Source organism: Chelonoidis abingdonii, chromosome 2 (assembly GCF_003597395.2).
Source record: "Chelonoidis abingdonii isolate Lonesome George chromosome 2, CheloAbing_2.0, whole genome shotgun sequence".
Taxonomy (NCBI): Eukaryota; Metazoa; Chordata; order Testudines; family Testudinidae; genus Chelonoidis; species Chelonoidis abingdonii.
This window is the reverse complement of record NC_133770.1, coordinates 253,149,315-253,163,859: the sequence shown is the minus strand read 5'-3', so window position 1 is coordinate 253,163,859 and position 14,545 is coordinate 253,149,315. Positions and strand designations below refer to the sequence as shown.

General features: G+C 40.3%; 1 protein-coding gene across 1 annotated transcript in view; it reads left to right on the top strand.

The window, feature by feature from the left end:
• The first annotated feature begins 479 nt into the window (after positions 1 to 479).
• CNGB3 (cyclic nucleotide gated channel subunit beta 3) overlaps positions 480 to 14,545 on the top strand; it is a 102,365-nt gene continuing 88,299 nt past the window's right edge. Inside the window, exons 1-2 of the mRNA XM_032786422.1 lie at positions 480 to 599; positions 5,779 to 5,854. Coding sequence (XP_032642313.1) covers positions 480 to 599; positions 5,779 to 5,854 — 196 coding nt within the window. The remainder of the gene's footprint in view (positions 600 to 5,778; positions 5,855 to 14,545) is intronic.

Below are 14,545 nucleotides of genomic sequence, written 5' to 3'. Positions count from 1 at the left end.
CATGTAATCCACTGTGTAGAAGGTGCAGCACTAGGATGATTGGCCAATTAACCTTTTTCATTTCCCAGTTAGACTCTAAATGCCTTTATAACTAAACTTTGACTGTAAATGCAAAATTATAAATTAATGTTAAATACTCTGGGTGTAATATAAAACACAGGACATTGCTTTGCCCCAGCCAGAAGACAGGCACTATTCCTCCAAATATATATTTATGTAGAAACTTAAAGTCTCTGCATAATTTTTAACAATAAAGCTAGACATCACTTATTCTAGGATATAAAACAAAAGTAATAACGGCAAGAAAAGCAGTCACTGGAACAGCCTGTCCACGTAGGGAGTTGCTTCAAGGCATTAACCAGAACTAAACCCTGATTAAATGTCTAATTGGCTTGAACACTAGTGGCAAGAAAAGCCATGGGCTGTCCCTGTTGACAGTAAAAGAGCAGCAGAGCTTTCAAAACAGTCTCATGGGCAAGATGTTTAATAAACTGAAAGCAAGATTCACCAAAGTGAAGCAAAAACCAGAGGAGGAGAAGTCCAAGGAAGAAGAGGCCTCTTCTAACCCATCACCCCAACAGCCAGGACCCACAGGGCAGGTAGAGTATTTAATCTTACCCAGATCCATTAATATTATGTTTGTGCTTGAAAATCACTGATTTAATTAGATGTAGCAATAACCAAAACTTAGATTTTCCCAGAAGCTTACTGTATTGAATAGCCTCATCTGTGCTAAATGACAGCTGCCTTCTGGGTTGCTCCTTGTTTTCCTTATATTTTCTTCATATTGTCACTCACACTGGGTTAGTTGCTTTACAAAGGGGCCTATCCTGAATGATTACTGGGCCATATAAGGTCTTGGAAAGACAAAGTAACTTAGTAACAGTCTTCATATATCATTTGGCTATGTCTTACAAAAATAGTTCCAGCTGAAATGTATAGAAAAGCTATCTTTTCATTCCATTATTAAAAAATAAATATTGGTTTAAAGTATTAACTCACTTGTGCACTGTACATTAATGGAAAATTTAAAAACTCAAGGCTATGTAAGGCCAAAAAACATTCATTTAGTTGGCTTTTTTAAATGAGGATTTTTAGTAACCAGAAATTGCTGTAACCTGCCATAACTCATAATTTCACAGGGGAAGTCATTAGGATATTGGTAACCAAAGCAAAACAAATGGTTTACAATCAGTCCAGTGCCTTTAATCTTAATTGCTGCTTTGGGAGCAAAGGAAATTCTTCCTTTATTACTTTAATTAAATGACTGTTTAACATCAAGAATCCTATTCAGGGAACTCATTTTCTCCCACAAATAAAAATGTCTACCCACATATACCAAACACTGGCAAACCACAATATTATTTATCACTCTAAGATGTGCAGTGTCACCTCCACGGTCACAGCCTGACCACTGTTGAGAGCCAGCACTAGGCATAAGCGGATTAATCAATTGCTTAGGGCCCTGAGCACCTCATGGGGGGCTCCCTATTCACTTCTTTAGTGTGTGTTGGGAGGGAAATATTCTTGTTTACAGCCTCCAATCAGTTAGCACCACCTTTGCCAGTGTTAACCATCCCTATGACATCTCTTCTGGTAGCACTGCTATAGGGGACGCACCTGCAGGCCTCCTAACAACTTCATAATTTTGACTAAAATGGACACTAACTGGAATGTTCAAAGATGGAAGGATATCTGGAAAATGAGGTTCATTTATTTAAAGTTCTTGAAATTGTTTCCAAATTTTGATCAGCCCAACCTATATTTTATCTTACCTCCAATCAACACAACCATGTTAAGAAGTGGAATAATTTTCTGTTTCAGGGATGCACAACAGACCTGGGCCCTAATTGATATAACATGCTAAAAATACACATTCAGAGAGCTCTGCACATGTTCTGCACTTGTGCTCAAATATCCCCCAAATGGGATGTGTTTGATCAAACATGGCAAGACACAGCATAGTCAAGGCCCTGCATACACCACTTAACCTGGATATAAATTGTGAGACAAGAATCCTGAATTCTGTGGCACTCTGATTTGGTGCACAGGATATTCTGCAGCCCCCAGCCCTCAAGTATCTTGTCTCATCTTCTGGATTGATGAGGCAGCCTGCTCCTCTATTCTGGCATTTGGTTTCCTCTTGGGGTAGGATAATAGTCCACCTCTCTGGAAGTCCTCTTTTGGCAACAAAAGGGCCGCCAGTGCCACAGTACATAATCTCTCCACTTTGATTCACTGATTTTCTACTGTTCAGTTACCAAAGGCCCTACAGAACCTAAATTGTAGAGTGTATCACATATTGCAAAATCTCTTAGATAGTCCACCCTCTGATCTCACAGGAACTGCTTAACTGGTAGGAATAGAGACCCGGAGTGATACATACCAATTCATATACAGTTGGATAGGCAATACATTTTAGGAATTTTATATAAAAATGTAGAGGTGCATCCATCACTATTATTATCCTGATAACTCAATTATTTTATATCCTGCTGGGATAGTGGTCATGCCGAGTTATATGTATTACCAGCAGCTGGGGATAATAATGTCCTGTGTTTTATACTGAGATTTGCCCGAGGAATTGTTTGGCCTTCTAGAATTTGTTTTTTGTGTCCTCCCACCCCGAGCTGATTTTGCTTTCAGGAGCAGCGCTACTGTACCTTTAATTGACCTGGAGACTGGAGAAACAAGGTTGCTTGTGTTGTGCCTTCATTTGTCTATTTCTGTACTGGTAGCCACTAGATTTCTTATAAATAGGTCTGGAAAGTTTCTTCTGACTGATACTTACCTGGAGAAAGGTTTCCACTGCAGGAAGACTTTGATTGTTTCCAGCAATACAGGTCAGGCTTATTTGTCTAAAGACAGAGCAGGCAGCCTTACCCTGCTCTGGGGTTGATAGAAGAAGGAGCTAGAGGGAAAATTCCAAAGTCTACACCAAATAAAGAGGGAGTTATTTTTTTAAAAAAGTAATGAGAAATTGTAAAATGCTGGTGGTGAGAGAACTAGTGTATGCATACTAAGAGTGAGTACTAAGAAGGAAAGCACCCAGTTACTGCCTTTCTACACTTAGAACTACCTACAGAAAATGAAGGTGTGTATATAGCAAATGAGTGAGTTTGAGCATTGACCGTATATTTTTTGTTTTACTTTCTGCTCTTCTGTTTACTCACATAAATTATATCACTTTTCATATAAGAAACTGAGTGTGACCAGCTCATTTTCTCATAATCTGGCATATTACAACTGGCACATCTGTTCTTAGTATAAGTTTCCCCAGGGTCCAGCCATAAAAAGAGCACAGTCTCTTTCACTGTTCAATACAAAGGCCCATCTCTGAGAATAGTTTATTCATTTACACACACAATACTCTATACAAATAAAGATAGAGAAGTCTTCAGTTCCTCTGTCCAGAGATATCACTTTCAGGTCACCCACCCACGAGACCACCAGCACTCAATTCGCAATTCCTTTCTGCCCTTGTTCCAGGGATCCTCCACTTGCCAAGCCACCTAGCTGAGGGTACCCAGTCTCATGACTCTTCTGCTCAAAACACAGTCCAAAGACTCAGCCCTGTTCAGCCACCCTGCGTGGACTCACTAGCTTAGGAAGGTCAACAAGCTCGCCCCTCTGTTGGCCTCCTAGGCTTGCCCTTTTCAGCTATCCTGCACTGGCTCCCTAGCCCTGGAAGGTCAGCAGGCCAGCCCCTCCACCAGCTGTCAATTCCTCCCTCTTGCCAAGGTGGGCCTGCTAAGTTCTCTGCTCTCTACAGACTGTCTCTCCCTAGAAGCTCTCAACTGCCATCTTCTTTCTTCCTCCAGTGTGTGCTCTCAGCCAACTAACTCTCCAGATCTCTGTCTCCTCTCAGCCCCATGTGCCCTCTTTTAAGCCTAACTAGGAGGCAGATGATGAGTTACAGTGACTTGGACCCCACTGCCTCTTAAAGGGCCGGTGTCACCCTGTGACACAGCCCTTATCACCAATGACCCAAAATTACTCTATACACACAACCAGTCCTACACACAGGCCAAGTATTTTCTGATGTGTCCACACTTTTGCCTAGTACTATTCACAACCTGGACCTCCAACTCCACCTGGAAAGATGCATTAAGTGATCCAGGTTGCAAGCTGATAGATGAATCAAAGACCAAAGCATACTGTTCATGCAAACTCTATAAAGGAAAACCATGTAAAAAGTAAAAGAAGATAAAATGTGGGAATAATATCTGTGTAACATTTTACATCTTCAGAGCATTTCACAAGTATTAACTAACATGACTGTATTCGGGGCTCACATGAGCAAAAGCCTGACACAGAATAAACAATCTGTACGGCAAAAGACTGTATAGCTTAACTTAGCAACTGAGAAGCAAACAAAATATTCCCAGGTTCTGCTATACACCTACACTATCCTGAGAATGCACAGATTCTCTAGAATTGCAGTTGTTCATATTTGTTTGTTTCCGAAGGTCTCAGAAACAAACTCTCAGAATACAAAGATCCTGTGATCAAAGTTAGAGAACAAACACTCAGAGTAAAATAAGAACCAATCCAACCTTTCATCGAAAACTCAAAACAAACCCAAAATTAATGTAAAAAGTTGTTAACTTTTTCAAAACAAAACAAAACCTTTTCATTTTCGTATGCCCTGTAGTGCCTAGTTTTTTGCTCCCCCCTCTTGCCTCCCTCCTCCCAAAAAAAAGCCCAAGCCCTTATCTACAGCCGGTTTAAGTTTTCCTCTCTTGCTCATCCAAATTTAGTATTTTTTGATGGTCAAGTAAAATATCAGTAATTTTTTCCATCATCAATCACTGTGATAAATAGCAAACAAGTCAGCTTTGTGCCTGGGGTGGTAAACATTTGTGATGTCTTGCAAGAAAACTTAATTGATTCATATTTAAAAAAATGGATGAGGGCAGGAAACACTGGGCAGCCACCAACTTTCCTCACTGCAGGAAAATAGCCCAACATAGTTAATGAAGATACTTCCTGTTAACTGAATAATAACTGTCCTTGGACAAACACTTCAGTGTTAAATATATTTATCCCAGGATACAATCTATTTTATATGGTCCCTGTCACCAAAATATCTGAGTGCCTCACAATCTTCAGTGTATTTATCCTCACAACACCTCCGTGAAGTAGGGAAGTACTAGTATCCCCATTTTGCAGATGGGAAACTGAGGTACAGACAGATTGTGACCATGTCTACACTACAGCTGGAAGGTGTAATTTCTGATTGAGCTATTATGCTATAAATAGAAGTGCAGCTGCACAAGCAGCCCCAAGTACACACCTGTAGTTTCAGATAGGATTGTACTTGGGTGGCTAGCCCCACCCCCACTACATCTATATTAATTATGTTAGATTGATTAGAACACATCTTCTCTTGCTGAAATTCACCCCTGACAATTCTAGTGCAGACATACTCTAAGTGACTTGCTCTAGTTAAGCTAAGAAGTCTCTAGCAGAGTACTGAAGTGGACCTGGGTCTTCCTAGTCCTATATTAGGGCCATAACCACTTGATCATTCTCTATATATATAATATATACCTTCAAGTATGCATATAAATATACATTCTAGTATGGGATGGGCTGTGTATGATACATATATATACCCATACATCATGCATACATCAACAGTGAAAAGAAATGTTATAGAAGTAAAGATTGTTGAAAGAGATAAATGCAGTTAAGTGATGAATGTTCACATTTTTTACGCCTGAACCATATTTTTTCCTAAAATACATCTTAAATTCTTCTGTTTGCTTCTTTAAGGGTAAAAATAAAAACAAAAATGAGCCACAGAAAGCCGAGACTGCTAATACTGCACAACCAGAACCAAAGCAACAAGGTCAGTAACATTCCATTTATCAGAACCAGAACTGTACCTGAACAATATTCAGATAGTATAGAGCAGCAGACAATGTGCATTTGAGTATCAAAGGTCCTTTGAAAAATTGAGTGTTTTCCCCATAGGGTGCCCAGTACTGCAAGGTGCTGATCGCCTCCTGTGAAGGGTTAAGCCTCTTCAGTTCCCATTGACTCAAACTGGTAACAATCCATTACAAAATTCTACTCTTTACTGACACTGTCCTCTCTTTCCTTTCCTTTTATCTCCCTGCCCTTTAAGATTTTGGCAGCTATTCCTCCACTCCAATCCTCTTGTGTTCCTAGTCCCCGCTTTTCTTCCTTTATGCCCCATCTTTAGATGATCTCCGCTATTCATATGGATTTAATAAACACCTCCCCAGTGAAGATTCACATATACCTCATCACTCCAGATCTCTCTCCTTGGCTTCAGCCTCATTCCTTTTATGCACAATGTAGCTTCATTTTAAAGCATTTGTGTTTCTCAACTTGAGAAGGAGTTCTGCATATCCCTTAAATGTACTTACGGTCATGTTTCATTTAAAAACTAAGCTAATGGCACAATGGGTATATATCCTTTCCCATTCTGAATTCAGATCATGTGTTGAGCACACGCAAAAATCAAGTTAGCGGTGTGCATTGTGGATATTTATCCATATCACAGACCCACCTCACAGTCTGGTATTATTGGCAGACTGTATTCAAAAGATGTCCAGGACTGGAATGTAGGCGCATAAAGCCAGAAAGGAGAGAAGAGCACTGGAGGAATAGAATATGGAACGATGCACAATCCCTATTTGCATTTTGTGTCATTTTAAACACTGTTACTAATTCCTTCCTTTTCATGGATTTTTTTTTTAATTTGAAGGAAAAAATAATCAAGTCATTCCATGCTCTCATTCTGCTCTGAAATAGCTGTAGAACTAAGCCATGAATTAATAAACAAAATCTGACATACATTGATTCTAGCAGTAAACAACTGAAAAACAAAATCTAACATGTTATGTAGCTCTTCAGCAACATTAAATCACAGATGCTATCCCATGAAAAAAATGAAATATTGATCCAGGCAAATGCCTCTTTTGCCATCCAAAAGCTGATCTTATTTTTGCAGATTAATTTATGCAAGACCTTATTCATTACAGTACTGAGCTACTATTTCCCTGTCAAAAATAAATAAAGGGATAGCATAGAAGGGAACTACAACATAAAATGTATTCTATCCATGTTGCGATAGCTCAGCAGTACAACTAGATCTTCATCCAATGTGTTGACATTCAGCTGCTCCCCTCCCCCGCCCCCAATAGTGTTCTGGAGGATGCTTAAGGACAAATTTTCAGCCAGCCTCAAGCCATGTTTTAGTTTTGCAAATGTATATTTTTACCCCAGACCGGCACTCTAGTTGTGCAATCCCTGATATGTACAGCGCATAGAGACTTTGTGTGTGTCATGAACTCATGACTGTACATCAATAGAAAACCTGAGCAATTCAGTACCACAAGCATATGCCCCTACCACATAAGGTAAAGGAGTAGCTCCATTAGTTGTAAGTAATAGACTGCTATAAGACCTGATCCAATGCCCACTGAAGTCAATGGAAAGGCTCCTATTAACTCTAAGAGGCTTTGGGACAGGTCCATAGTCACTGGGAACAGCTGTTGGACAGAGTAGAAAGTCTGTGGGAAGCATGTAATGACAGGATAGATGCTTAGCACTTTACAGTTGTCTATACTGAATATTTAGATACTCATGGGGAGTTATGAGCACCATGATAGGGCTGGGGTACACACTGCTCAACAGATCTAAAAGTTAAAGGTTAAGCAGAGAAAACCGTATCTGGGATTTCTGATTTATACACAGGGTTTCTGGTACAATCAAAATAAAATAGATAAGCAAAGTCTCTGGCCACATTCCTTTCATGCAACTGAATAGTCTTTAAACACAAATTTGACTCTGGAGACTCAGCATGGCTGCAAGCAAGTCACCTGGACCTCTCCTCCATCTATTGGCACATCTGCCTGCAGCCAGGACCAGCCACCATCTCCTCCCTGCCTTCTGGTGCAATGCAGTATTGCAGCACAGCTGGGTACTCAGCAGGATACATATTTATAACCTTTTTCATTAGTAGTTGGCTACTTGCTTCACTCAAGAACACCTGGTGTATTCAGCTTCCTCATTGACTATCCATTACCATACCCTAATCCCTTTGATTACCTTCTATATAACTCACTTGATCTGTAATTAATTCTCTGTATTTTTGATCCATAACCAATTCTCTTCCTGTTTGACTCTCTTCGTAATTAATTCTCTGCATAACTCATCTGCTCCATAACTGATTCATTCCTTAACTGATTCCTAACATCTGTTTATCTGCTTAACTGATTCCGAGTCACCTAATTGCAGTTTCTCTGTATTATTGATTCATATTGCTGTTGCTTTGCATATTTACTGCCTGCCATAACTGACTGACCATACTACTGCTTCACTGGTTCTTTGAACTATTATTCAATAGCATCTTTGATTGTTTCACAGCATAATTGATGACTAGTCTCTACCCGCTGGTCATTCTCTCCACTCAGATTCTGTTTCAGTTTCTTCCCTCCTCCCACACTTCTTCTCCATGTCTCCCACAAAACTATCTACAAACATGTATGCCTCTCACTCACCTTCTCCCTCTCTTCTTCCAGTGACCTCTGCCCCAGCCCTGTTCCTACCTCCATCTCTACTCTTCTCCTTCAACACCTTAATCCTGCTGACCCTTCCTCCCCTCTCACATCATACCCATTCCCAAGCTCTGACCTTCCCTCCTTCTCCTCCCATTGGAATACCCATTCTATATCTTTAAACATTACCTCCATTCATGACTGCTTAAGACTGGAAGGGACCTTATCGGTCCATTATGGGTCATCAAGTCCAGTCCCCTGCTATTGTAGGCTACCCCATCATATAATCCCATTAATAAATTTAGTCTCCATATTAAAACTAGTTAGGTTGTTTGCCTCCACTACTCCTATTGCCAGGCTGTTCTGGAATCTCACTCTTCTGATGGCTAGGAACAGGGCTGGCCCTAAACTAAATGGAATCCCAGGTGAGAAGCATCCTTGGCACCCCCCTTGTCCCATTTGTTAAACGTTTGAATACCTTATTTTTATTGCATTTGTCCTTTTTTAGTCACTACTTACACTCTTCAGGTCTTAAAACACAAGAACACTTTCACAATTACACAGTAAAATAAGGTTCACAATATCACAGCTGGGCTCTCACTTCACTTCACTTTGTTCTGATATCTCACTGACTGACTGGTGACATCTTGCCCCTTATATGCCCATGAGAGCATGGCTGACAACATTCTAAGAGGTTCAAGGAAAATGTAGTTCTCTGAAAATCTGGAAGGTTCCACAAGATTCTACAAAGGTCCAGAACATTCTAGAAGATTGGTGAAAAACGGATCCACATATGGGATACCTGAAACATTTTACTTCAATCATTGTATTTTCCCTTTTGTTGCTAACAACAAAAACGGCACCTCAAGCCCAGTCCTCCCCCACCCTTGCCATCCCAACCCAGCACCACAGTCAATCTTCTGGGTTGTCTGCCCCTAAATCCTGGCTAGAAACCTTCTAATTTCCAGCCTAAATTTATTCAAGGCCAGTTCTTGTGCCAACATTGTTCTTTAGCTTAAATAGCTCTTCTCCTTCCCTGGTGTTCACTCCCTTCTGATGTATTCATAAAGAACAACACATCCCCTCTTATGCTTCATTTTGCTAAGCTAAACATGCCAAGCTCTTTTAGTCTCCTCTTGTAAGATGGACTCTTCCATTCCCCTGATCATCTTCTCTGTACCTGTTCCACTGTGAATTAATCTTCCTTGAACATGGGTGACTAGAATTGTATATAATATTCCAGATGAGATCTTACCACAACCCTGTACAGTGGCATTACTACTTCCGTATCTCTACTGGAAATACGTTCCCAGATATCTCACCTGATACCCATGTTTTTCTAAGGGAGGTTCTTTTATGGATGCATTACATTGGTGGCTTGTAGTGTTCCTGTGATCAACTAATGCATGCGGTCTTTCTCCTCTGTTGTTTCCTGCTGACAAGGCCCATACTTACAGGGACGGAGGGGGAATGGAATTTTTGTTAATGTGATGACCTTACACATTTCTATTACACCACTCCTGTTGGTCATGCACATTTTCTTGTGTAATATTCCAGTACTCCTCTGTACTGATGATGCCTCCATTGATAAAACTTCATGTCATCAGCAAATTTCATTAATACACTCTCGCATTTTGTGCCAAGGTCATTAAATTTTTAAATAAGTTCCAATCCATGAGGAAATCCACTTCAATGTCCAACCTGATAATTCTCCTCCCAGCATCAATTGATGCCATCTCCCCTTTAGCTAGTTCCTTACCTACCTTACAATTATTTTACTAATCCTCATCTTCTCCAGTTTAATTTATAATTTCCCATGTGGTATGGTGTTAAATGCTTTAAAGTCCAGAATGATTAGATGTACTGCATTTCCTCTGTCTAAAAACAACAGTTCTTATCAAAAAAATATCAGATTAGTCATCAACCTTTGATAAACCCAATATCATCATCTCTTGCTTCTTTCATCTCCTGGCACTCACTAAAACCTGGATCCCTATCTCTAACACTGTCTTCCCAGCTGTTGCTCATTGTGTACCTCTTACACATGCCCACCCCAAATAGTCACTAAAGGAATATTGTGGGGGCACTGGGCTTCTCCTTTTCCCTTCTTTCCAGTCCCTTCTCACTTCCCCATTTTTGAACAACACTCCACTCAGTTCCTGTCTTCTCCCCACCCCATGCTGTTATCCACAATCTACCTGATTCTGCCCTCTCCACTTTCATTGATTTTCACTCATGACGCTCCATATTCCACTCATCACAATCTTCCACCTTCATCTTTGGTGACCTCAACTTCCATGATGACATTCCACCTACCCATTTGCCTTTGCCTTCAGCCTTTGCCTCCTTATTTGTCCTTCAGCCTTGGATCAATTCTCACATTCATCAAAGTGACCACTCACTTGATCTTTTCCTCACTGAGAACTGCTCCCCTTCTGATCTTTATATTGCTGACCATCACCTTGTCTCCAACATCACTCCATCTCCTTCTCCCCACCCTTCCAACCAGTCTATCTAGGTCTGTGGTTTCTCAGCTGTGCTCATTCCCCTTTTCCCTGCTCTGCACACCATCCTTGACTCTTTCACTTATTTTTCCAAAATCAAGGTCCATTCTCCTATCTATGTACCTTACTGCCTACATAGTAATTTGATGTTTTCCAAGCAACAAGTGATTAGTTTCTAAAGAAAATCTTGCTTTTCACAAAGCACTTACACTTCCCTGAAGGAGAAAGGAAAGGGAAGAACAACTAGGGTTTGCACAGAAAGGATTTACCTTTGTTTCAGACACACTTCCTGCACACAAATCCCAGGGTAAAAATTTTTAAAGCACCTCAGCGACTTAGATGCTTTTGAAAATGGGACTTATGTTCCTAAATCACTTAGGAGCTTATGATCCATTAATATCCAATAGGACTTGGCTCTGATGTAACTTAGACACTTTTGACAATGGAGTTAGCTCCTCCGAATTCATTTGGGCATATCCGAAAAATGTATCCCCAAAGAATATCAAAGTCCAGGAGTTTAAAAAATATGGATGATGTTCTTAGCAAGTATAGTGTTAGTGCTAATGTGATACAACTCAGCGAAGTAGGTCTCAGAGCCTTTTAAATATCATTCTAATTCCTGATCCTCTTTTCCTTTACACTCTTCACTGAATTTTTCCAGCAGTTAAAATGCAGCCTTCTGGTCCCATAAAATGTATGTTTTGTCATTAAAGATTGGAGCTTGACTATGTTTAATCTACTTGCTTTCACTCCTGCTGCTATGAAATGTTGTTTAATTTCTCTCTTCTTTTTCACCTCAGTGGCAAGCTAAATACTAAGAAAAGAAACCTTCTCTCTTCGGAGTAGATTCCCTTTTTGTATATGTACATTGTGGAACTAGGCTTGATTTTTAATTGGAACATTGTTCTGAGCAGTGATAGCTGCTAAGGATAAGGATTGAATTTGTATCTTAATTTAAGACTGTCTGATTTGCTGATTGTTCCACTTCAGCGACATTAATTTCTCCACTCACCTTCTTCGCTTAGGTTATTTGTTCAAACATTCATAGAATGAAAGTTCCCCTCCAGAGAAGTCATACAAGTGTGTAGGTTACCATGCCCAGAAAGGACGCTTTCAGAATGTTTCTAATAGCTAGCTCCCTCTTCCTCAAACTTATAAGCGTATCAAGATAGTTTTATGACCCCCGTATTATCTAAACATATACCAAGAATTTATGAATTTATCCTCACATGACCCAAGTGAGGTAGGTAAACTGAGACACAAAGCAATTAAGTGACTTGCCTAAGCTCAGACAGGAAGTCCATAGGAAAGAAGGAAATTGAACTCAGATCTCCTGAGTCCCGCTCTAGTACCTAACCACAGGATCATGCTTCCTCTCTCTCTGCTATGAACCTGCTCTATATGTCATATACCAAGGCAAGATTTTTAAAATCTTATTTAGGCATAATATGCTGCAGTTAGCACAAAGTGGGAATGCTAAAAATTCTCTGGCTTTGAGTGTTCTGAACTATAGTTTAAAGGAAATGTTGTTGTTTAGAAAGCCGTTTGCCCAAGCTGCTGACACACAGCCTCCTGCAGCTAGGCTCTGACCTCAATGCAATTTAGTTTCCGCTTCAAACTGTGCTTTTAAAGTATTACCATGCATTACCATTAAGTTGGCCAACATTTTAATCTTTCTAGGAACTAAAAACAGATTTATCTTTTACTATCAGGTATGAATCTACACTAGTTTTCCAGGGAACCATTAAAACTATGTTTTACTGAACAAAGAAGTAACTATTCAAAATATCTTTGCATCTTATTTTATATGGGGCTTTTCCCCTCTTATGCATTCTCTTCTATATTTCCCTCAATTGTTGAAAGACAGTTCAGTCCAATTAGATTTCTTATACTGAAGGTTTGGAAGAGAACAAATGTTCCTAAGTAAAAACTGCCAACATTAATTTTAATAGTAAAGTTTAGAAATTTGGTCCTTGCAGACTGCATGAGTTTAGTATAGTTAGTAAGATGTCCTTGCGGGTGATGTGATTTCATAAGCATAACAACAAAGTTGATTAAAAATGCTCATTTAAAAAGAAAGTCTGTAGCAGTATGATGGTAAAACACATTTTTGTACATTTATAATGAACATGGAACACCTACTGTATTTGTTTTTTGTGATGCAGCTTTTTTTCCCCCACCAAAGAAAAAAAAATATAAGCAGGCAGGTTGACATATTAGAATTAGCCTGTAAAATGTAATATACAGCTCAGTCAAAATGAAATGTCGCACTATGACAATATGAGTCTAAACTGTGCAACTGTGTTCTTGCACACAAGGACCAGAAATAATTGTAAATCAGGCAGAGTTGATCCTATGAGTGTCCACACATCCCTAGGAACCCACCATTCCAAAGGGTGGGAGAAAGGACAAGGAAGGTCTTAGCTCCAATCTTGCCTGCACTGTGCAGTGGAACTGGCTGGGCATACAGGGGGAAGAGGTTGCACCATTCCAGGGTATGAGTCCTTCTGAGCACTGGGAAGCTCCAAGAGGCACTGTGCTTCCTGAAGTAGAATCCATCCATCCCAGAGATGTGCCTAACTGGCCCAATCTGACTTTCATTCTAACGCCCTGCTTTTAGTCACATAAAACATTGCCTGTCAGGCTGAAGTTTCTCGGAATTACTATTTATTATTTGTGTTGCAGTGGTGCCCAAAGGCCTTCAGTCAGGATTGAGGCCTCACTGTGCTAGGTGCTGTACAAACACATAGGAAGACAGTCCCTACTCTGAAGAGCTTACAGCCTAATTGTTGGAGTTTTTTGGAAAGTAGCAAAACAAAAACAAAAAAAAATCAGCCATTCCTTAGTTATCTGATTGCAAAGGTAAAGAGAAGCATTTTTTGCCTGTTTAAAAAAAATCCAGATGCTTTGGCCCAGACCCTCAAAGGCCTTCACATGCCTGTCTGCCCACCATTGTAGGCATCACTGGCATTTTCAGAACCAGCTGCTGTCTACCACAGTAGGTGCCTAAGCTTCTGCCAGTCAGCATTTGCACAACCACCTAAGCTTTGATGCTGTCCTACTGCTAATGAGGCCTAACTCAAGCCCCAGACTCCCTGAAGTGAGATTCTCAAATCCAGGCAGCAGAACGCTTATCTCCCCAGTCAGGCTCAATCCTGTACCCATGTTCTGAACACCCTAACACCTGATACTCATCAGGATAGGTCCATCAATGGCTCTTTACCAAGATGGTCAGGGATGCAACCCTGCACTCTGTGTGTCCCTAGCCTCTGTTTGCCAGAAGCTAGGGACACACTCAATGATTGTCTGTTCTGTTCATTCCCTCTGAAGCATCAGGCATTGACCACAGTTGGAAGCCAGGATACGGACTAGCTGGACCATTAGTCTGACCCAGGCCACGTCTACACTACGGGATAATATCGAATTAGCTAAAATCGGTTTTATAAAACTGATATTATAAATTCGATTTCATGCAGCCACACTAGGCACAGTAATTCGGCGTTGTGC